The following is a 22,128-nucleotide window of genomic DNA, read 5'->3' on the forward strand; positions in this document are numbered from 1 at the left end:
ATGTGCGCCGGCTTCCCTGGCGCGGGATGGAATAACTCAGACGGGTGAGAGAACAAGTACAGAGAGAGGGAGAAAGAGAACGAGAGACAGAAATTCTTGGCAAAGACATTTCTTGGCGAGCCGGGATTCGAACCCGGGTGCCCATGATCCGAAGGCGAGCGTCCTAAGCACTCGGCTATCCAGGCACGCTAGCAGAGCACAGCATATCTTTGCGTAGTATAGCATAGCAAGGTGGCGGAAAAGGGAAGTGAGGGTGAGGAGGATTGGGAGGAGGAGGAGGGGAGAGAGTTGAGCGTAGCATAGAAGGAAAGGGAAAGAGAGAAGTAGAGAGAAAGAAAGGGAAGAGACCGAAAAAGAAAGTAAGGCAGAGAGCATTAAATAAAGGGAGAGAGAGAGAAGAAAAAGGAAGCAAGTAGAGAGAGGGAGAGAGATAAGGGCTTGAAAGAAAATGATAGAAAGAACAAGAAAAACAAAGAAATGAATAGAGAGAGAAATAAATAAATATAAATAAGTAGAGACAAGCAAAGACATAGAAAAAAAACATAGAGATGACAAAAAAAAAAAATAAGCAGAGCAAGAAAGAAAGAGAAAAGTAAAGAGAAACAAAGAAGCCAGCCCAGCTCCGCACTTTCTTCAAGCTTGGCAACCCTAGTGCCAAGCTGCCTTAATCTTTTTTTGTAATGTTGAGGACAAGCAGTGGTGTAAATTTGTGCCCCTAGCTTCTCTTCAACTTCGCTTCATTAGCAAGAGTGCCACTTCTGACCCGTAGCTCATGCCATCTGTTCAGAGCAATGGGCCAAGATTCGTAGCTTATGCTGAACTTTTTGCAATACCTTGTGTAAAATCTCACTGCGTACATGTCTTTTAAGGAGAAGCGAAAGTAAATTTTTGCAAACGTCGTGCTAATATCCATAAAGACACGCACAGGTACACGTAGCTCGTAACGGTTTGAAGCCTATATTTGTCGGCATTTAGAGAAACAAAGAAGTTAATGTTTTGGAGGCAACTACTCTAACAAGAAGGACAACAGGGCATATATTTTCATGAGCGCCTGCCATCGCGCATGTATTATTTGTCTCGATCTGAAGAGAAAAGTACATCACTGGCGACTGTTCCAAAGAGCACTATGACGACTCTCGCGTTCTGTATATGTATGTTTATGCTGAAGCTTTTGAGGTCTACGCAGTTGCGATTCAAAACTATGCTAACATGGACGGTCTACAGTTTTAAGAATAGAAGACTTACAAAAACATTATGGACATTTCTTGCGAAGAGTCGGAATAAATGTAGACATCAAAATGTTGAATCAGGATAGTAATTTGAGTGTCTAAGAGCAAATTTTTAATTCTGGTATGAAGGAGCTAAAGTCAGCATTCATACTGCCATTGGGAGATAGCTGCGCGTACTTTGCAGAAATTCCTAAACGTTGTGCGCTATAAGAAAAAAAAGAGCGCCTGTCACTCTTCTTGTTGAGTCCTACCTTGCCACTTAATTCACTCTTTAAAGAGACACATTACCTCTCTGTTTGAGAGCCGCGCCTGCCAAGACTCTACGTAGAGGGTATAATAAAATCCAAAGAGAGGCACTTTCGATCTTCACAACTCGCCCACCATTTCGCTGCACAAGGCTCTTTGAGGTAATTTCGTACAGCGCCAATGCACTCTGCTTTTCCCCAAGTGTCAGGACAAACATTTGAATCTTCTCTTCTGACAGGCGCCTATTAAGAAGGAATTTTGTAATAACTGACCTCATAAATTTTTCTGTTTGGAGGTTTCGCACTTAATATATTGCTATGATGTCAACAGCATTTATATATTGATTTATAGATAATATGGTGGTACAGGAACATCTATATCAGCCTGCCATTTCCTCAATACGCCGCAGAGCTTTTTTTTAAAAGAAGTATTATTTTATTGTAATATATCGCCTGACATTCACAGCTACAACTAGTTGTTAAAATTTCATTTTCTTGAGCAAAACCATTTTTCGACCAAGGAAAGCGCCAAAATCAAGGTGTGCACAATACAAACCCCTGTGTCCGTATTGCGGACATGACCATTTCGGTTCGGTGCCTGTCCCTCAGGATGTAGTGAATTTCGTGTAGATAAGCCTACTATCTTTATTAGACTACGAAGAGCATCCGTTACAAAGTGAAAATGAGGCAGCTTCGTGCTAGTTGTGCCAAGCTTCAATGAACAGTGGAGCTGGATAGTCTTGCTTGTTTTTCTTTAAATTTCACTTTCTTTCTTCCTCTCTTTCATCTGTTGCTCTCTGTTTTTTTTTTCAATCTATTTTTCTCTCTGATTCATTCTATCTCCTTCATACTCTATCTTTCAATGTTTTCTTCTTTCACTCCTTTCTGTCTCTATCTTCCTCTTTCTATGTTGTTCTTTCTCTCTTTTTCTGGTTTTTTTCTTTCTTTCTTCTCTGTCTATTTCTTTCTCGCTGTGTCTTTCTCTCCTTTCTCTTTAGTTTATGTGTGTGTTTAGAATAATTTTCTGTGGCACACATTGAAAAAACACCTACATTGCACATCCATTGCGTAAATCTCAATGGAGGAAAGGGTTTGACGACGTACGCGACAGGATTTTCACGTTATTCATGTGATGACCCGACAGTCATATTCGTCAAATACTCTTACCCTCCCATGCCAATTTTGGTCTACACCAAGTTAAGGAGGCGATCGTGAGATCGTCCAGACGTAGGAGGCTAGATAGATAGATAGATAGATAGATAGATAGATAGATAGATAGATAGATAGATAGATAGATAGATAGATAGATAGATAGATAGATAGATAGATAGATAGATAGATAGATAGATAGATAGATAGATAGATAGATAGATAGATAGATAGAAACGCTCAACGTGCCAAAGGGTTGCTGAGAAGTACTTCGCATTTAAAATGTACTCTATACTCAATCTGACCACTACCGTTCAGCAGTGCCAAAGCCGCGGGGTGTAAACAAGCCACATGCTTGCGCAGCAAAGCATAGTTCCAGATATATCTACCTTATAATTCGCAGGGTTGACACATTTGGTCTTACTTAGTATGGGCTGCTTCACATCAATAAGTAATATGTTTATTCTTCATCGCATTTACGGAGCATTTCTTTAATTGTTGCATCAGTAACTACCGGTAACTGTCATTACAAATCAACATGGCTGCGCCCATGCAGGCGGAACCGCCCGCTTCGATTCGAACTTGCGCTTGCTAATTGCCCACAGCGCTTTCACAATAAATAAATGGTGAAATGAGCTATAGCTTTGTGCCATATCACGATGAGGACAAAATATCAGGTAGGTTTTGTCCTTATTGGCGAGAAAAGATGTTTGTTCAGCCACGCCTGCTAAGCCTAACGTGCCAAGAATTTGATAACGGTTCATGGAAATAGCGCAATGTAGTCACGAATACATTTCTGTCGAAGCGTCAGGACATAAATCTAAAGCAAATACAAGCGTCAGTTTGGAACTTACAGGCGACACAGCGCACGACGACGACGTTATTAAACTCAAAGCGCTGCCATGATCTTTTTTTTTTTCGACGCTGCCGTCTACTCGCCGAACGCGTGCGCGCAGACGCCAGGGAGGCGCTTAGCAGACGACGCGGCGCGGAATAATACATCGTGAGGAATTTTCGCCCTTCTTACTGGTTAAGGGGCCGTGTAGCCTCCACAGTGCTGAAGGAAACTTCTGAGATGGAGCAGCTGTCCTCATTTCTCCAATATACTTCGCCAAGAGCAAACTGTCTTTATTTAGAGTCAATCTTAAGATGAAGAAGAGGAAGAAGAGAGCGCACGCCGGCCGAGTTATTGTGTTGCACGCGCTAGGCGCAGCTGTGTCAGGTGCTAGGCGACGCGAGATGCTACATAAGTAGGGCTCTGCGTTTTCGGAGTTTACTAGGTGCGAAGCATCTTACGGCGGAGTTCAAACCGGTGGTGTGCGGCGTAACCCATAGAGTTTCCTAAAATTAACTACAGGGAACTCTGGCGCTGCGATCGTTCAGTCGCCATGGGAATGATGGGTAGTGCACGGATTTGCCTAGTCTTCCTGCTTGCGGGCTTCGAACGCAGTTGTGGCTTTGTTTATTGTTGTGTTTTCGTTTTCTTTCGGATAAAAGAATGGATCGTTGTGAACTTCGTGACCAGATTTGAATTGGTGAGCTTAAAAAGGTTAAAGTAGTGAAGTGGACCTGCTGACTTTTGCTGAACTTTGTTTTGCAACAAAGCGGATGCAGGCGACGCGGAGCCAAACAGAGCCGAAGGAACGAATTTTAGACAAATCTGTGTACTACCCATCATTCCCATGCTGACTGAAGCGCCATGCGTTGCAGCTCCCATAGACACTAGCGCCAGGGTTCCCTCTAGTGTATTTATAGAAAACTCTATGGTGTAACCACCCTTACAGCGCATGCGCAAGCCCTCTCCACACACCTCCTCCCCTATCCTCTCCCCCTCTCCACTTCTACTCTCCCTCCCCTTTCCACAACGCTCCTATCTCCACTCTTCCCTTTCCCTCTCTCCTCTCCCACTCCCCATCTGAAACGCGGGCTCGGCATGCCGAAACGCTGCTTCGCATCGCCTCATGGTCCTCTTTAGCGGGAGATGATGTGGCCCTCTGCTGCGCAACGCCCCGATGAGCGCCAGCGCATGCGCGTCCACTCCCCCTTTCTCTCATCTCCCACGCTCCCCCCTCCCCTTGCGCGCCTGATGACCGCGTTCCCCGCTCGCCTGCGAGAAATAACGGCCAGGCTAGAGGGACGACACGACGCGCGTAGCGTTCCTCTTCGCGTTCCACGACGCGAGGTCCGTAGCATGCCCAACGAACGCCAACGAAACGCGATCGTTCAAGTGCTCCTGATTCGTATGGCCTCATGGTCCCCTTTAGCGGGAGATGATGTAACTTTTTTGTCTTGAAATTCTGAGGGTGTCCTGCGGAGTTAATTTTGAGCGGTAATTCGACGTACTAAATTCCAAATTCTCCTGAATTCGGAGTATAATTTTGCATGATTCTCAATACTCGAGCATTTTAGATGAAATTATATCTCAAAAGGAAAACATCACAACACACAAAGCGTATTTTAGTTGTCTGTAAGGTTTGAACGCACAAACACATATACACAGAAGCACTAATGCTTGAATACAAAACACCTACCTTTGTGCATATTGCAGCCTTAAAGCTCGTTGTAATAGACGCAAGCATACTTTGCGAGTTCCGTACATTCGATGTCGTCACCCGTCACGGTGGTCTAGTGGTTATGGTGTTCGACTGCTGACCCACGCGTCGAGGGATCAAATCCTGGCCGCGACGGCCGCATTTTAGATGGAGGCGGAAATGCTCGAGGCCCATGTACTTAGATTTAGGTGCACGTTAAAGAACCTCAGATGGTCGAAATTTCCGAAGAGCTCCACTACGGCGTCTCTCATAGTCATATCGTGGTTTTGAGACGTTAAACTTCATTTATTATTATATTACATTCGATGTCGTCTAGTGCGCCCCAGTTCCGCCAGGGGACCTTATATCAAGATGTCACCTCGCCCTGCCGAAGTCCCTGCAAACGTTCACGCCTCTTGCTCCGTGCGAGACAAGCCATTTCTTAAATGTGCGATGGGTGTGAACTACAAGATACTGTTGACGGGATGCAAAGTTTATATCGACCAAACTGGCCGATGTATCAGTGACCGCTTAGAACGCGCTTTTTCGATTAAGAACAGAACAGGGTCATATTGGAGGTTAAAATCAGTTTTTAGCGGATAAATCCGAACTGTCAAAAATTTTACCGGCGAGTGTTTATCGGATTTTGTCGGATTTATCCGAAAACACGGAGCTCTACATATAAGGTAGAGGCTGTTCATGATGATGATAGTGTTGTGGTCCCGCGAACTGGTGGAACGAAGATCATAAAGAGCTCCTCTGTTCAAAGTTAGACGGTTCCTTATGCATTCGTCTTGGCGGCTCAAAGGCCCAAGCCAAAGTTTTGTTCGTTTTATTTTTAGTCGACTGTACTGAGAAGACGCTTCAACATCACGTGTTCGTGACGTTCAAAAAGGCGGCAGTCAGCATGTTCAAATGCGAGACTCTTTATTGGGGCGAACTTGTGCCCGGAAAATGAGAGGCCAGAAAAAAAGCAATGCACACTGTAAACTGATAGCGGCGAGAACAGTCGTCAGCCGTCCAGTAATGTGCTCATCTGTGAAATGCGTCGGCTTTTATACATGTCTTATCGAAATTTTCAGCATTATCGCTGGTGATCGGTATTGAGAGTATTGTTCGCGTGCGGGGCACAGTCTTATCGGAAGATTCTGATACCCCTGTCACACGAGCACCCGTGAACTCCGTTTAACTCCCTAGTCTTTTCCTCGAGGGAGATGGGGTTCATGTCACACGGTCACCATTTCGCTGAGGAAGTTAAATAGAGCTTTTCGTGGAGGGAGTTCGGTAATGACCATTTCGGCTCGATGGAGTACTCTCGTTCCCAGCCAGCTACTGCTACGCTGAAAACCGCACTAGCAAAATCGTCCTAATGAGCTCAATTATGTGTTATTCCATTGCCTCATGTGTTATTCCATTGCCTCCGTCAACGGCCCATCTCTGACGAAGCGACGATACAATATCACGAGGTCATGCTTACGTCACGAATTATGGCATTTTTTGACGTCATGGTGACGTCCTGTGTCTTTGGTCATAGAGTTTCCTACAATACTTACTAGAGGGAACTCTGGCGCTAGTGTCTACGGGAGCTGCAACGCATGACGCTTCAGCCAGCATGGGAATGATGAGTAGTATACAAATTTGTCTAAACTTCGTTCTTTCGACTCCGTTTGGCTGCGCGTCGCCTGCATCTGCTTTGTCGCAAAACGAAGTTCAGCAAAAGTCAACAATTCCACTTCACCACTTTAACTTTTTTAGGCTCGCCAAATCAAACCTGGTCACGAAGTTCACAACGGTCTATTCGCTTATCCGAAACAAACGCCAAAACACAGCAATAAACAAAGCCACAAGTACGTTTGAAGCCGCAAGCACGAAGACTATGCAAATTTGTGTACTACCCATCATTCCCATGGCAGCTGAACGATCGCAGCGCCAGAGTCCCCTCTAGTTAATTTCAGGAAACTCTATGTCTTTGGTAAGCCGACGGCACACAACGTTCAGTTGAATATGACATGACTTTTGAGCGACTTTGATAACTTAGCCTTTTTTTTTTCCATTCGTGAAGCCTGACCAAGCATTCTTAAATCTCGTCATATCTCGCACTGCCTCAGCAGGTTTTACAAAGTATTGACAGCTCTCTCAAAATGTCGCACTCACGAGACGTGTGAGGTTTTCGCCTGATTAATAGCCAACATATTGAGAGGGCACATTGCCGAGATTGCCTGAATGCAAGTAAAGTTAATATCAATGGCGTGATAAGCCCGACACGCTGCGAAAATCCCACAGAAAAATGGTTGACAATACCCAATGAGAAATGTACCAACAGAAGAACGTTGTCACGTCTGCAGAATATTGAAACGCCTCCACACTTGAACGCGATAAAATAATACGTCCGGAAACTTTCCACAAGCTTTCTTCAAGAAAATTATGAACTACTCGAGCAATAACAGGACCTGTTGAAGGCTTTGCGGCTTGCGAATTAAAATAGATGAAGAAAGAATGGTGTTCCAAAAAAGCAGTTGTGTTTAAAAAGAGTAAGCTATTTTGTGACAGACCCATTTACCACCTCAGTAAACGCTTATATTCAGGAGCTTAGATAAATTAGATGCACTAGACAGACGGTATACGTACAACTTGGCCTGAATTTAGCCCTAGCGCCAAAACGGGCACTTACATTATCATAAAAAGCTTGTCATTGTGGTATGCATGAACAGTAATTTGAAGTGCGCAGGGAATAATTATTTGCAAGTATTTTTCTCCGCAGTGACCGGTATACCGGTATGGTCTTCTATACTCGTCAATGGGGCCGTCTGCACATTCTATACATCAATAGTAAGTACCTATAACGCATTAGTAGAGAGTATTGCGGTGTTCCTTTTGCACCTCTTGTCTTGATCTAATCGAATTATTGCGTTACGAAATTAAAGTGCGGAGAGCTGCCACTAACTATTGATAATTTCTTGACAGTCTTGTTGAAGAAAGATATTTTTTTTTCGCATTGCGGCACTGCAGTCAGCGAACATCAGCATCCATGTAACATGCCCGAAGAAGTGAGGGATACGTTTGAAACCAGTTAATTTACTATTTGATACACAACTTTGTGTTAGATTCAGACTATACAATTCAAGACGATGAGAACGCAGAATGTGTCTATTTGCTGGAAATGCTGTCTTTAGCGCCGGTCGCTCTTTGCATTTCTTGACTGTTCCCATCCATCTATCCTCATACGTCTGTGTGCTCTCATGGTCGCCTGCTTTGCTAGGTCTGCCTTGCTTCGCGTACGTCAGGAAACCCTTGCCCACAGACACGTGTGGCGCATACCCGCAAAACATGGCCCGTGCACTGCGGATTTGCGCCACAGGTGCTTCACTGCCTCTCAACCCAAGAACGGCGAGAATGTACATTGGAAATCTTAACGCGATATCGTTAAGGAGCCTGTGTCCATGAAAATCCGGTGCCGGCGTCGGCGGCGTTTTCGATGAGCGAAAAATCCCGATGGACGCAAAGAACAAAAATAATGATTCAAGCTGGAATCGAACCCAGGCATACTGCGTGGCAGTCAAGTATTCTACCACAAACTCAGGGTAGTATTTGAAGTTTCTTAGGAAAAACACCCTATGCAGGCATCATATTGCGGAAAAGTCAGCTGCGGTTGCAGTGTTGGCTATCCGCTTTTATAACAATCTAATAAACACTAGGTATGTACTCATATGACTCGGCAAGCTATGGTCAAGCGTGTCTCGAATCCGCAGGAATACGCCAACGATCGCTAGTTACGACATGGACATCATCGCAACTTGGCGTGCACTTCGTTTCGACAAAACCGACGTGTTTGCTCTACAGTGAGTGCTGATATTACGTAGGACAATAAGTTGCCCTGTAGGTCCCAGTTTAGTCCACATGCCTGGCAAGCCCACAATCTGGACCCAACTGCTCAATTTTACAAAATTCGAGAGCCTACTTTGTACAGGCCCATACTCACTGACTGCTTCGCATGAAATCGATTCCCGCAATGCGTGGGATCTGCCATATTTTTTAATAGCCAAGCTGTTCAAGCGAGTCATAATTTGTGCGGCCTGCGGGTATCTGCCATGTGGCCTACGCGACAGCTATCATCATCATAAACGGGTATGTGCCACATAAATTGGGTAAATCCCACTGCTCACCACTGGTCCACAAAAAATGAAGAAGAAAGCTATCGTCATCAAACGGGTATGTGCCACTGTGCCGCCTATCAGGAATCTATCATCGTCATAAACGGGTATGTGCCACATAAATTGGGTAAATCCCACTTCTCACCACTGGTCCACAAAAAATGAAGAAGAAAACTATCGTCATCAAACGGGTATGTGCCACTGTGGCGCCTATCAGAAATCTATCAACGTCATAAACGGATATGTGCCACAGAAATTGGGTAAATCCCACTGCTCACCACTGGTCCACAAAAAATGAAGAAGAAAACTATCGTCATCAAACGGGTATGTGCCACTGTGGCGCCTATCAGAAATCTATCATCATCATAAACGGATATGTGCCACAGAAATTGGGTAAATCCCACTGATCACCACTGGTCCACAAAAAATGAAGAAGAAAACTAACTTCATCAAACGGGTATGTGCCACTGTGGCGCCTATCAGAAATCTATCATCGTCATAAACGGATATGTGCCACAGAAATTGGGTATATCCCACTGCTCACCACTGGTCCACAAAAAATGAAGAAGAAAACTATCGTCATCAAACGGGTATGTGCCACTGTGGCGCCTATCAGAAATCTATCATCATCATAAACGGATATGTGCCACAGAAATTGGGTAAATCCCACTGCTCACCACTGGTCCACAAAAAATGAAGAAGAAAACTATCGTCATCAAACGGGTATGTGCCACTGTGGCGCCTATCAGAAATCTATCATCGTCATAAACGGATATGTGCCACAGAAATTGGGTATATCCCACTGCTCACCACTGGTCCACAAAAATGAAGAAGAAAACTATCGTCATCAAACGGGTATGTGCCACTGTGGCGCCTATCAGAAATCTATCATCGTCATAAACGGATATGTGCCACAGAAATTGGGTATATCCCACTGCTCACCACTGGTCCACAAAAAATGAAGAAGAAAACTATCGTCATCAAACGGGTATGTGCCACTGTGGCGCCTATCAGAAATCTATCATCGTCATAAACGGATATGTGCCACAGAAATTGGGTATATCCCACTGCTCACTACTGGTCCACAAAAAATGAAGAAGAAAACTATCGTCATCAAACGGGTATGTGCCACTGTGGCGCCTATCAGAAATCTATCATCGTCATAAACGCATATGTGCCACAGAAATTGGGTATATCCCACTGCTCACCACTGGTCCACAGAAAATGAAGAAGAAAACTATCGTCATCAAACGGGTATGTGCCACTGTGCCGCCTATCAGAAATCTATCATCGTCATAAACGGATATGTGCCACGGAAATTGGGTGTATCCCACTGCTCACCACGGGTCCACAAAAAATGAAGAAGAAAACTATCGTCATCAAACGGGTATGTGCCACTGTGGCGCCTATGAGAAACGGGTATGTGCCACAGAAATTGGGTAAATCCCACTACTCACCACTGGTCTACTAAAAATGAACAAGGCAGCAGTTGACCCAACAAATGGCTGCGAAGCGACGGCGGCGAACCTAAGACCCCCGAGAACGTACAATGACAGACTACTGGGGCACGAGAAAGGCAACAGCGGCTGCGAGATGTCCCCGAAGCGATGGAAGGTGTACGCCAACGACGACGTGCCCGTAGATCTATGAGAGGTACGAATGCTTGATTTCAGCGCGGCGTTCTGTCTCTGGAGTTTGGACATCCGTGTGGTGTCTGTGACAGTCTGTGGTTCGAACCTCTCTGCACTGAGAATCAACGTAGAAACAACCTAGCATCACCTAGCTAAAGCCCAGCAACGACCTAGATGCTACCTAGAAACAACATGCATCACCTAGCTAAGACCTAGAAACAGCCTAGAAACAATCAGTTTAGTCTTCGGAATATTCCAGTTCTTGTCTCTCTCTCTTTCTCTGTACTCGTTCTCAGAGACATTACCAGCGCCGCCGTAGCGGTGAGTAGTGGGATTTGCACAAATTCAGTGGCACGTACCCGTTTATAATGATGGTAGTTTTCTCTGTCTCTACTCGTTCTCAGGGTTATTACAGGTCACAACGTAGTGATGAGTAGTGGGTATTGCGCAAATTCTGCGGCACATGCCCGTTATGATGATGATAATATTCGGGCACGGTCACACACTCCACACACTTTACGCCGAGCTAGAAGAGCCTCGCTGTTAAAATCCTCAGACAGTGAATGCTGCTGGAGCCAATGTTTCGCCATATGTACTTGTCTTTCTTAAGGCAGCAACAGCCTTTCTTAGACGCTTGTTCTTGCACGCTTTGCTCACTTTCTCGCAGCCACAAAAGTGGAGGAAGAGAAAGCGTGAGCGCAAGGGAGGAAAAACAGAGAGATTAACTCGCCGCTTCTGTGGGTTCTTAAGATGAACCAATGTTTATTACAGCAGCACACCAAACCTCTAAGTAAATTGATAATCCCGTTTTATGCATGCCATTTTACTGCATTAGTCTTGAAGTCTTACTCCCTGTAATACGAGTACTGTCGTATCGCCTGCACTAACCAGTTGATCGATGTAATTCTTCATTGTGGAATGTAGAGAAACATCCTCGGAAAGCTATTCGGCCAAAGAAATAATAAATTTGCTGCTTAATATTTCTTTTCGATTTTTCTTTGTCTGAATGAATCTTGTCGTTTTCAATCGTACTCCTGCTTCCTTGAGACACGTTACCCAGCTAGCCATTCCACTTCAGTTTTTCTGGCTATTGTCAATTAACGAGGTGAACCTGTGGTAGTTCTGTGACGAAGTGCCAGAAGTCTAGACCATAACGGCTGTTCTTTCAATGCACTAAATGCGTTGTAACTCTTACATTACCAAAATAAATTGATAACAGATTTTGCCTATTTGTGTAACTTGTTTCAGCGACAGGGAATATGTCCAGCACCTGCGTGAGCAAGCTACGTTGTATTTCTGCTTAAATGAATCCGTTGAACGTATATTACAAAAATGATACAGCATTTGGTGTTACAGTTTGAGAAAGACTACACCGATATTGTTTAAATTTGTAATTTTGATGGGTATTGTATTGGTATATGTGCTTACTTCCTTTCTTTCTCTGTGCTTCCATCCCCGACGAAAAGGCAAATAATCTTTACAATGAGTAAAGGTAATCGGTAACTATATAATCCACACCACGCTTGCGGTTTTGTGCAGGGCGGTATCAAGGCTGTGGTATGGACCGACGTCGTCCAAGTGATCCTCATATTCACTGCATACATCATGGTCATTGCATGCGTAAGTACCGCATGACGTAATGAAGAGAGTAAAACACCCTAGATGCACGTCCTTTCAGACGCTAGATAAGCAGTAGTAAGCAATACAGGCCTAGTGAGCAGTTTGCAAAGTTAATAGTTTCATATGTAGGAACATAAAAAACACGGCGGCACGTTTGCGTGTCCGTATGCCATCTTAGATGCCCTAAATTATTCAGCACTGGACTCGTCGTCTTGGCTGTCTCGTGGTTGCGTTGTTTGTCCCCCATCGTCATGTACCAACCAATCCTGTTCAGTACTCTCGTGTTGGTCACTGCAGTAATAGCACTGTATTCGGCAAATTGACCTCGGCGACACCAGCTGATGTCACAAGCCCAGCCACTCGCGTTTATGTCCTTAATACTAAGTTTAATCTACCCCTCAACCCCACGCCCCCCATCCCCATACCCAAGGTATACTACTAATCCTGCAGGCCCAAACGCTAAGAATTCGAAAATTGTGGCGTAATGAGCACAAATTAGGCATACCCGAGTATAGGATGCACAACGTCGCTACATGAAAATCAATAGAATGTAACGTGAATTAGACAAGGTATACTTTCTTGTTTAGAAAAGGAAACGAAGGTGCGAATGACGCACTGATAGTGCCATATTCTGGCACTTTTCTCAATAAGGAGCAGGCCTGCGCTGTAGAAAGCATATTCACGTTGACCATAATAGATATATACATTGGTGATACATTGTAGCAAAAGTTTTGTGTCATAATAGGAAAATTTTAGAAATTTCCAGAATATTTTATAATGAATGAACTAAGCAGCGATTTCCCTGGAACTGTGCTGCTTGTTTTAATATTCAAATTCCGTCGGCTAGTCAAAGTGAGGATACACGTAGTTATCCGCGTGCGCACGGGGAGGGGGTGGGGGTGTGACAGGAGGGACGCTCCCCTCTTCTTGTAATCGAAAAGTGGGGCGCCAATTCCGCCCTATAACTTCACTCATTGAGACCTTTGACGTCATTTTAAATGCGCAGGGTTACTGCTACGCATGTTTCTGCGATAATTGCAACCAACGAATCTGACATTGCATTCAAATAACTGTTTACTTTCCGCCGCTTTACCCCGCAGAGCCAGGGACCATAAAATGTCTTTGTGAGAAGGACGTCATCACTTCATTTTCGTTTCTGTATACATATTGTGCAGCTTGTTTTCCTTCGGGCTGAACCACCAGGGGTGTGAGGGTGGGGGGACGCTGCGGTGACGCTTGGTCCCCCCTAGTGGAGAACTCTGGGCACGCATATACGCATAGTTCCTCAAAAATTATTGCAGAGAAATTAACATGAAACTGTGCTATGGCTTATGTTTGCTGTAGGACAGCCAAGAACGATTCGTTTTTCAAGAACGAGACAAAGTGTGCCTTACTGAACTTCGTGTGCTGAACTTTTAAGTGCTTAAGGCATGGAAGTCTCGGAGCCGTCACTGTGTTGCGTACATCATACTTTTTTTCTTTCAATGAAGTGTTTCGTGAAATTTTAATTTCAAGTGTTTTTCTGGCTCTTTCAGGGTTTGCATCACTTGGGAGGTTTCGGAGTCATGTGGCAGAATGCGAGGAATGGAGGCCGCGTGATATTCACTAAGTAGGTTGGTGTTGCTGTGACACATTTACCAGTCAGATGTAATTTGTTTTTGCTTGAAACTTGGCATACTTTTGGAAGTGGTCATTTGTCCATACTAAAATGCTCTTTGCATTTGTGATCTACACAGTGGAAATTGGATTCGGCCGCTTCTCAGCGAAGCTGTGCGCGAAAGGGATTCCACTTGAATGCCAGAAGAGACGAGCAATGCACAAAACGCACTTTATCGTGGACAATTTAGCCGATATACACCTCGCCTAGCCTCTGTGTCTCAACACCTGACAACATGACAGGCAGGAGCATTCTCTCCACACAATCAGTGCTAAGCGCTATGTCACATTGAAATAATGACAGACTATCTGTCTGTTCCTGGATATTTAGCTGGTGGTACTGTTACAGGACGAACAGAAGTCTTTCGGGAACTGTTTCCGCATAGTGATGTGGGCTGCTCTTTGAGCCACCATGTTCCTCGTTTCTAGATGAAACGATGTCCCTTGTTGAAACCACGGATAGAACTATCCCCCCCCCCCCATTTCTCTGAAACGCCCAGCTCACAGCGCCGAAATTCGCCAAACAATGTGCACATTGTGATGTTTTATCCATCAGAGGGCCTCGACAACCTCATATTTCGGCCAAAACTAAAGGGACTTCCCAAAGGGTATACTCAAGGAGCAAGAATTCTTTCTTCGTGGGGTATACTGCACCCATTTATAAAACTCTGAAGACACATCTTTGCATTTGAATCTCAACATTGTCAGGTAAAACAAAAAAATTCAATCGGCCAGTTAAGACTTTCTCTTTACCACGACGTTGTCCCATTCTTTGCCTCACATTTCTCCTCATCGGCTTCATTAGGCTGCCTGCCAAACATATAGTATTAATAGGACATGAATTGTTTGTATGACAATATAATATAGACAATGCACTGCCATAATGAATGTCAAGTGTCACTCTGCATACGTTCACAGCGAGTTTCCCTGTTCCGAATCATGGAAAAGATTACATGCTTGTCAGTTTAAGGGCTGGACAGCACAACCGAAGCTATGCTAATCCATGCCTTCCGTAATATATGTGTGAAGGTGCGATGCCACATCGTCTGTAGGGCTGTCCTCTGACTTGCATGGTGCCAGTACATACCTACAGTGGTGTTCGTTGCGTGTGACTCAATGAATCTCGGAGCAACGAAACGGGCATAATACTGACATAGAGTTAAGCGAAATCTAAAATTAGTTCGGCTGTCGATAATGCTGCGTTACCAGAAACAACAGTTTGCTTATTTCATGTTCCGACAGCGTAACTTGCATGCATGTTTTTACTCTGTGTCCTGGGCAGTCTCAGTATGAAACAACGCTCTTTGTCCTCAGTTTCGACACGAGCCCGTACGAGACGTACACTACGTGGACAATGGTTCTTGGCTTTACCGTCACGCTGATGGGCATGTACTGCGCCAATCAGATACAGGCGCAGCGCTATACTAGCATCGGGTCATTGAAAGGCGCTCGCAAGTGAGTAATCTACTGCATTTGTATTCCGCTTTATGGGATCATGAAGTTTCTGGTTTTGAATATGAAGGCCTGATTTCCTTTCGTTCAGTGTTATTGTAAGCCGGTCGCAATTCCGCGGTGAAGTTTTAGATGGAGTTGATATAGGTGACTGCATCACGAAGCAACAGGATGATAATAAGGTGATTATGCTTCGCCCAAAACAACCGCAAGTTGACAGAATTCTGGGTATTAATACTGAGAAGCATTAACTCACTTTCTGCGGCCTTCTCCAGAAAAAAGGACACTACACCATAATATCACTAAAGGCTGCTTTCCCTTTTATACTAAAGCAGTGGTTACTACGAACAATTGTCATTTCATCACGTATCATTAACATGTACGTTACTTACATGTTCACAAACGCTTAAATTACGCAAGTGTTAAAAAACACCACAGAAAAGTCACTTACTTGAAATATACAGCCGTACCAACATAAAATGAAATCTTATTAGTGTACGTACAAAAAGAACGTCCTGGCTTCTGAATTACTCTGGTAGGCTGCTAGTAGCGCATGCTCAATAAACATTTCGCTTTTGGAACTGTATACAACGAGTGCTATCTTGTTTGACTGTAACGATTATACACATTTGAAGCGACAATATAAAGATGTATGATTTCACAGAGCTCTGATGCTGAACGTTCCTGGCATGGCACTTAACATGATAATGACTGTGCTGTCAGGGCTGACCCTGTACGCCGTGTATGGGCGCTGCGATCCCAGACTTACGGGAGACATCCGAAAGGCAGACCAGGTAATTCGTACGAAGCTTCACTGAAATGGCTAGTTGAACATAGTTACGTGCAATGACAAGTTGTAGTGCTTGCACTGGTTCGCGTGATTGTGAAGTGTGTGTATAATTATTCTTGCTCGTCATTTTGGCCACCGACAGTCAACGAAAAGGTGTGCAGCAATATTTTGCTCGCGATCTCCGTCATTCGCTTACTGTATGCTACGACTGACGTCAAAACATGGCTCAGCACCAAAGTTGAGGTTTTCACCGTAACATGTGGTGGTATTTTGCAAGTTTGGTAATGTGTACCTGAGGTTAAAATTGATAAGGACTGGGACAAACATACATCCGTGTTATACAGTGGTGCAAAACAAACCTGTCCTTGCTTTTTCATTTTATTAGGGCGCTCGTTTATGAGTATATGTTTTAGTTTTCACCACCGTGACCGAGTTAAGACACCGGAAATTATTCGCGAAAGTGTGAAAAGAATGCCAGGCAGCAATAAGTATATAAAATTGTCATGTTTCAGCGTTTCGAGTAAGCAAATCAGGTCACATTCCCCCAAGAAAGTAAGAGGCATAGTGACGCCATTATCCCCGTGGACATAATCTACAAATAGATGGCCCGCTCGTTGAGTGTTGCGCTTTCGTGAAAGAACTTAGTCAACTGATTGCAGAAGCCAGGTACGCAAAATACCGCAGCTGTATGAAGTTGCCAGTGAAGTAAATCAAGAAGAAACAACGTACGCTCCAGGAGTTTGCCAGATTTTCACGTATGTAGGCCCTAGAGGCTGTAGCGCTGTGCGAGAACTTGCTCGTGTGCCGGAAATATGGACAGACAAAGGACTTTCCCGAAGTTCCTATTCGAATCCCTCGATGCAACATGAGAGGTCAGCGGTAAACAACATAATTTACGTGGTGTAGCTCTGAATGCCAAGTTAACGAGTCAAGATTAGCTCCCCCTTCCCACTCTGAGGTATGAAAAGACTGCTACTGAAAAAAAAAAAACAGTTGAACAGAACACTGTCGATGATACATGCATGAGCCTTTGTATCCCTGTGACAGCATACTGAGTCATCAAGTTGCTTTCAGCGTGACTGCATCTTCAGCCATCTAGTGATCACCCTTGAGTTATCTAGTTGTGTTGAATAACGCGCGCACATTAGCCGCATATTTCTTCCTGTGTTTTACAGCTCATGCCCTATATAATACAAGATCTGCTCTACCAGTATCCCGGTCTCTCCGGCTTAATGGCGGCTGCTGTCTACAGTAGCTCGCTCAGGTAAGGCTTCAAGTTGTTGCATGTTTTTAGCTTCAAGCGAGAAGGTAGCTTTGAAAGAGATAATTAGGAGCTAGAAGCATCCTGGTGATATACATTAGGTAAAGTCGACGGTGTATCTTTGCTTTTCCGTTGAACAAATGTTAACTGAATACAGTGAAATACCATTTTAACAAACATCAGGAAAACGCAACCTTCAAGCAAAACGGAAAGGCGAGCTAAATGGTACTGATCCATACTTATATATATTAGAAGCGCTAAAACGACAGGGGAAAGAAAAGGCACATCACGAGCGCTTCAACAGGGCACAACACGAGCGACATATTCAGTTGTGCAAACTATTTTAATATCCTTCACGGATACGTCATTGAATCTAATGCTAACTCACTTGAGTTTAACGAAATTCAGTGCATCAGGTCTTTCAGTTCTACGAACATATTCCAAGCCCTCTCAAGTCATGTTGATCACAATGACAACCGCACTTTTTGCAGCATAGTTTTACCGTGGCCTTCGAGATGAACTGCGCCAACGGCCGGCCTCCGGAACTAATCGCGGAGGCTACAGTGTTAGGTTGGTAACAGCGCTTAACTGCCATGTGTCGAAAACTGGGCCCCAATTGGCTTTGAACTCCATTGGCTGCCCACATATGTTAGAAGCCAGGCGAAGTCATAGCCGCAGCAACTGCTGCGGCCTTATTCCTACAAACGCGTGCTGGTTATCATGAGTGCCAAACGGAAGTACAAGTCTGTGGACGAAAAACGGCGTTTTGCGTAGAAGCACTGATGCGCTTGGAGGAACTGAAGTCCTTCTTTGCCAAGCACACTTTTATCCCGGAGAAAGTTTATGACAGCATGCACAGAGTAACTCAATTCGTGACCACTGCAGTCTTAAGAGTACAAAAGCAGCAAAATATCACTACGTTCTTCACAAGATCCTCAATAAGCATAAATTCACATGCAAATAATTGAGTTGAAATTTCATTTAAACACCACATGTTTCCTTCCGTTTGTGATAATAAGCTAGAATACAGGTGTTTCAGTTAAGCCAACTTTCACTTTAATAAACTTTTCCTGGGGTCCCTTCAACTTCCTTCAAGCGAAGTTTCACTTTATATTAGATATTGCGGCAAAAAACCCTTTTATTTCACAAAATGAAGAATTTCAGCCTTAACACAATGCCGCGCATTATATGTTGTGGTTATCATAACAGCTACCATAACTTGTAGTTATCCCAACATCGCGTCGTGGTTTCTACCTCGTGTCGCTGACCCCAAACGTCGTGTTGTGAATTAGAGAGGATGATTATATGATAGTAAGTTCCTGTTCGAGGACACGAGCCTTGATTTGAAGGTAACAGCGGCGCTGGTGAATGCCTAAAACATGCCAGTCGACAGGGCACTTTTTGTGCACATCGCAACACCACGGCCTCCTACGATAACGAACTAAACACAACTTGTGAACCACTGTTTCCTGAACCGTTTAACAGATGTGAAAATTATTCGCTTGAATAAAGTAATTGCTCTTTTAAAGAATTCTATATGCTAAATGTAACGCCAAAGCTAAAGTCTGCTCTTTTCAGCACGCTCTCATCCGGTTACAACTCCCTAGCGGCTGTGACGTGGGAAGACTTTCTGCGCCCTTGCATGGAGACTTCTGAATCAACTGCTCTGAAGATAACCAAGGTGACCGGTACGTCAATGTTGAGAAGATACGTCAACACAACGTGATTCAACTTCTGTCAAATCTTATTCGCAGCTGCTACGTATGGAATTCTTTCAATGTTAATAGCCTTCCTCGTCGGGACCATGGAATCCATCATGCAGGTACGCATGCGTTCGCAGCGTTTCACTATGAATTCATAGAGAGGAAGCATTTTTCAGTTCCACGAACAACGAGTGACAATCTTGTTTCTCGTCCAAGCACGCCCGGTCGAGCACTTCCGGTTTTTACGATATTCGCAAAGAGTTTTCTAAGAAATATAAATCAATGGGTAATATAACAATTGCTGGGGTTTCACGTCCCTAAACCTCTATATGATCATGAGAGACGCCGTAGTGGAGGGCTCCGGAAATTTCGACCACCTGGGGTTCTTTAACGTGCACCTAAATATAAGCACACGGGCCTCAAGTATTCTCGCCTCCCCCGAAAGTGCCGCCGCCGTGGGCGGGATGCTGCGGGTCAGCAGTCGAGCACCATAACCCCTATACTAGAGTTATGTTGTATGAATTCGATATCGCAGCACAAGTTTACCTTGGATAAGGGCCAGATAACTGTTAGGATATTTACTGAAAAAAAAATAGATTGAGTTCACTGAAATATTGGGAGTAGGTGGGGTCGTTGTGGCACCTGGCGGAGCAGATCTCACCCACGCACTACTTTCTAAGTGGCCTCCGAGATCCGCTTCGGCAGCGCGCGAAACACAAGGTTAAGCGCGGAAATACACCAGGGAACACGAACGCCGACATGCATGTGCAACTACCAGACAGTTAAGTCAAGGATTAGGTTCGCCTCCGGATTTTTGTAGGCATTTGCTTGCGCCAAAAGCTGCATTTATGGTAATACAGTATCCTGATATTCAATGTTTTTCGTTACTCTCAGTTGACTTTGAATTTCATAGCCCCTAGAGCGTCGTGACGAGACATTGCCGAATAGATAAAACTGTCACCTGATGACAAGGGGGGGGGGGAGGCGCATCTGCATGGCGAGCTGTCACTCTGCTCCTGAGCAAAATTGATGTTCTTTTTACTCTGGTTTGAACACATCAGGTTGCGTATCGCGAGAAATAAATATTCCCGATGTTAAAAAATTTACACATAAAAATATTGTGGTCGCTTGAAAAGCATGTCAGTATCTGCCAATGTGGTTCCTCAGAAGTTACGAACACTTACTTACGGCATGCGACCAACTTGTAAACAAAAGTGCAGCCGCAGGAATTAAAAAGGAGGAGTTCTTACCGGCATATAAATGTTAGCTTGTGATTACAAAGGTCTTCAGGTTGCATCATCGAATTTACTGCGGAACAGAATTCATTCTTTTCTGGAACGCAGGCTGGCTTGACAATGGGAGGTGCTCTGTGCGGTCCACGTGTGGCCATCTTTACCTTGGGCTTGCTTTTTCCCTGCTGCAAGAAAAAGGTAAAGGAATACCTGTGATGCATCCTCGAGACAATGCGCTCAACTGTGCTGCCCAATTGCAGCGGGAGAGCACAGTAATCATCCTAACCCCTCAGATACTACAACTGATTTCCCATATTCATTTTTCGCCTGGTGCAAAAGAGCAATATGATTCCAAATATTGCTCTCTGTGATATGAAGGGTAACTAAGCAGAGAGCACTGCTGCCGTCGGGAGCTGGCTTTTTCCTGAGGCGCTTCTGTTCCCGTGAAGAATCTGAAGAAAGGCTTTCTGTTGACACTTTTAAATAGTTTATTCCAACATTGTGAAATGTTAATTTCATCAATGTCAAATTTTGAATGATGAGCGTTGCTGAGAATAATCTCGATCAACGCAATAATATAGAGTATTTAATAAGCAATATGATGATGATGATGAATTAACTTTATTGATTGCCCTGCGAATTGGTGGGATGGGCCTGGATCCCGCCTAGGCTTCGGCCAAGGGTTGCTGGCCCTTGGCGGCTTCCTCGGCTCGCTGGACGGCCCAGAGTTGTTGCTCCAGGTCCGAGCTGAGCAACGCAGACTCCCAGCGCGCGCGGAGGCTGTCGCTGTTTAAGGCTGCATCACAGCTATTGTTTATTATGTCTGGACATCCCCATAGTATGTGCTCTAAGCTGGCTCTAGAGTCACAATATCTACACTTGTCTGTCGTGTATAAGTCTGGGTGTATTACATGCATGATAGCTGGACTCGGGTAGGATCGGGTTTGTAACTGCCGCCATTCGACAGACTGTTTCTTACTTAATTTCGGGTGAGGCGGTGGGAATGTGCGCCTCTGCAATCTATGGTGTACTGTAATTTCGTGAAATGTGGTCATTCTATCTTCCCACTCCCACTCATCGGTATTCCCTGAGACGGCACTAATCGATGCTCGGTCTGTAAGCCCTCGAGCCATGCGGTGCGCCGCCTCATTGCTACCTTCTGATAGTGTGTGAGCGGGTGTCCATATCAGATGGACACTTTTTTCTTGATTATTACGGAGTTTTAGAATTTGAAGTGCCTCTGGGGAGATTCGGCCGTTCGCAAAGTTTCGTATCGCCGTCTGCATCACTGACGATCACGTCCGCTTGTGTTTGTGCTATGGCTAATGCGATAGCTATTTCCTCTGCGGTTTCTACGTGTGGCGTACTGACGGTAGCACTCGTCAAACATTTTCCCTCATAATTATGTGGCTTTTTTTTAAAAGAGGCATATCCAGAAACCGAAAATGGGCTAAATTTCACTAGAACGTAAAGTGCGA

The 22,128-nt window shown here is 44.5% G+C and overlaps 1 protein-coding gene across 1 annotated transcript in view; it reads left to right on the plus strand.

Moving 5' to 3' along the window:
• The window catches only part of LOC119397937 (sodium-coupled monocarboxylate transporter 2), a 55,972-nt gene that overhangs the window by 20,602 nt on the left and 13,242 nt on the right, over positions 1 to 22,128 (plus strand). Inside the window, exons 5-13 of the mRNA XM_037665241.2 lie at positions 7,916 to 7,983; positions 12,476 to 12,556; positions 14,092 to 14,165; positions 15,527 to 15,667; positions 16,329 to 16,458; positions 17,630 to 17,718; positions 19,294 to 19,403; positions 19,470 to 19,537; positions 20,762 to 20,848. Coding sequence (XP_037521169.1) covers positions 7,916 to 7,983; positions 12,476 to 12,556; positions 14,092 to 14,165; positions 15,527 to 15,667; positions 16,329 to 16,458; positions 17,630 to 17,718; positions 19,294 to 19,403; positions 19,470 to 19,537; positions 20,762 to 20,848 — 848 coding nt within the window. The remainder of the gene's footprint in view (positions 1 to 7,915; positions 7,984 to 12,475; positions 12,557 to 14,091; positions 14,166 to 15,526; positions 15,668 to 16,328; positions 16,459 to 17,629; positions 17,719 to 19,293; positions 19,404 to 19,469; positions 19,538 to 20,761; positions 20,849 to 22,128) is intronic.

The sequence above is a fragment of the Rhipicephalus sanguineus genome, chromosome 6 (assembly GCF_013339695.2).
Source record: "Rhipicephalus sanguineus isolate Rsan-2018 chromosome 6, BIME_Rsan_1.4, whole genome shotgun sequence".
NCBI lineage: Eukaryota > Metazoa > Arthropoda > Arachnida > Ixodida > Ixodidae > Rhipicephalus > Rhipicephalus sanguineus.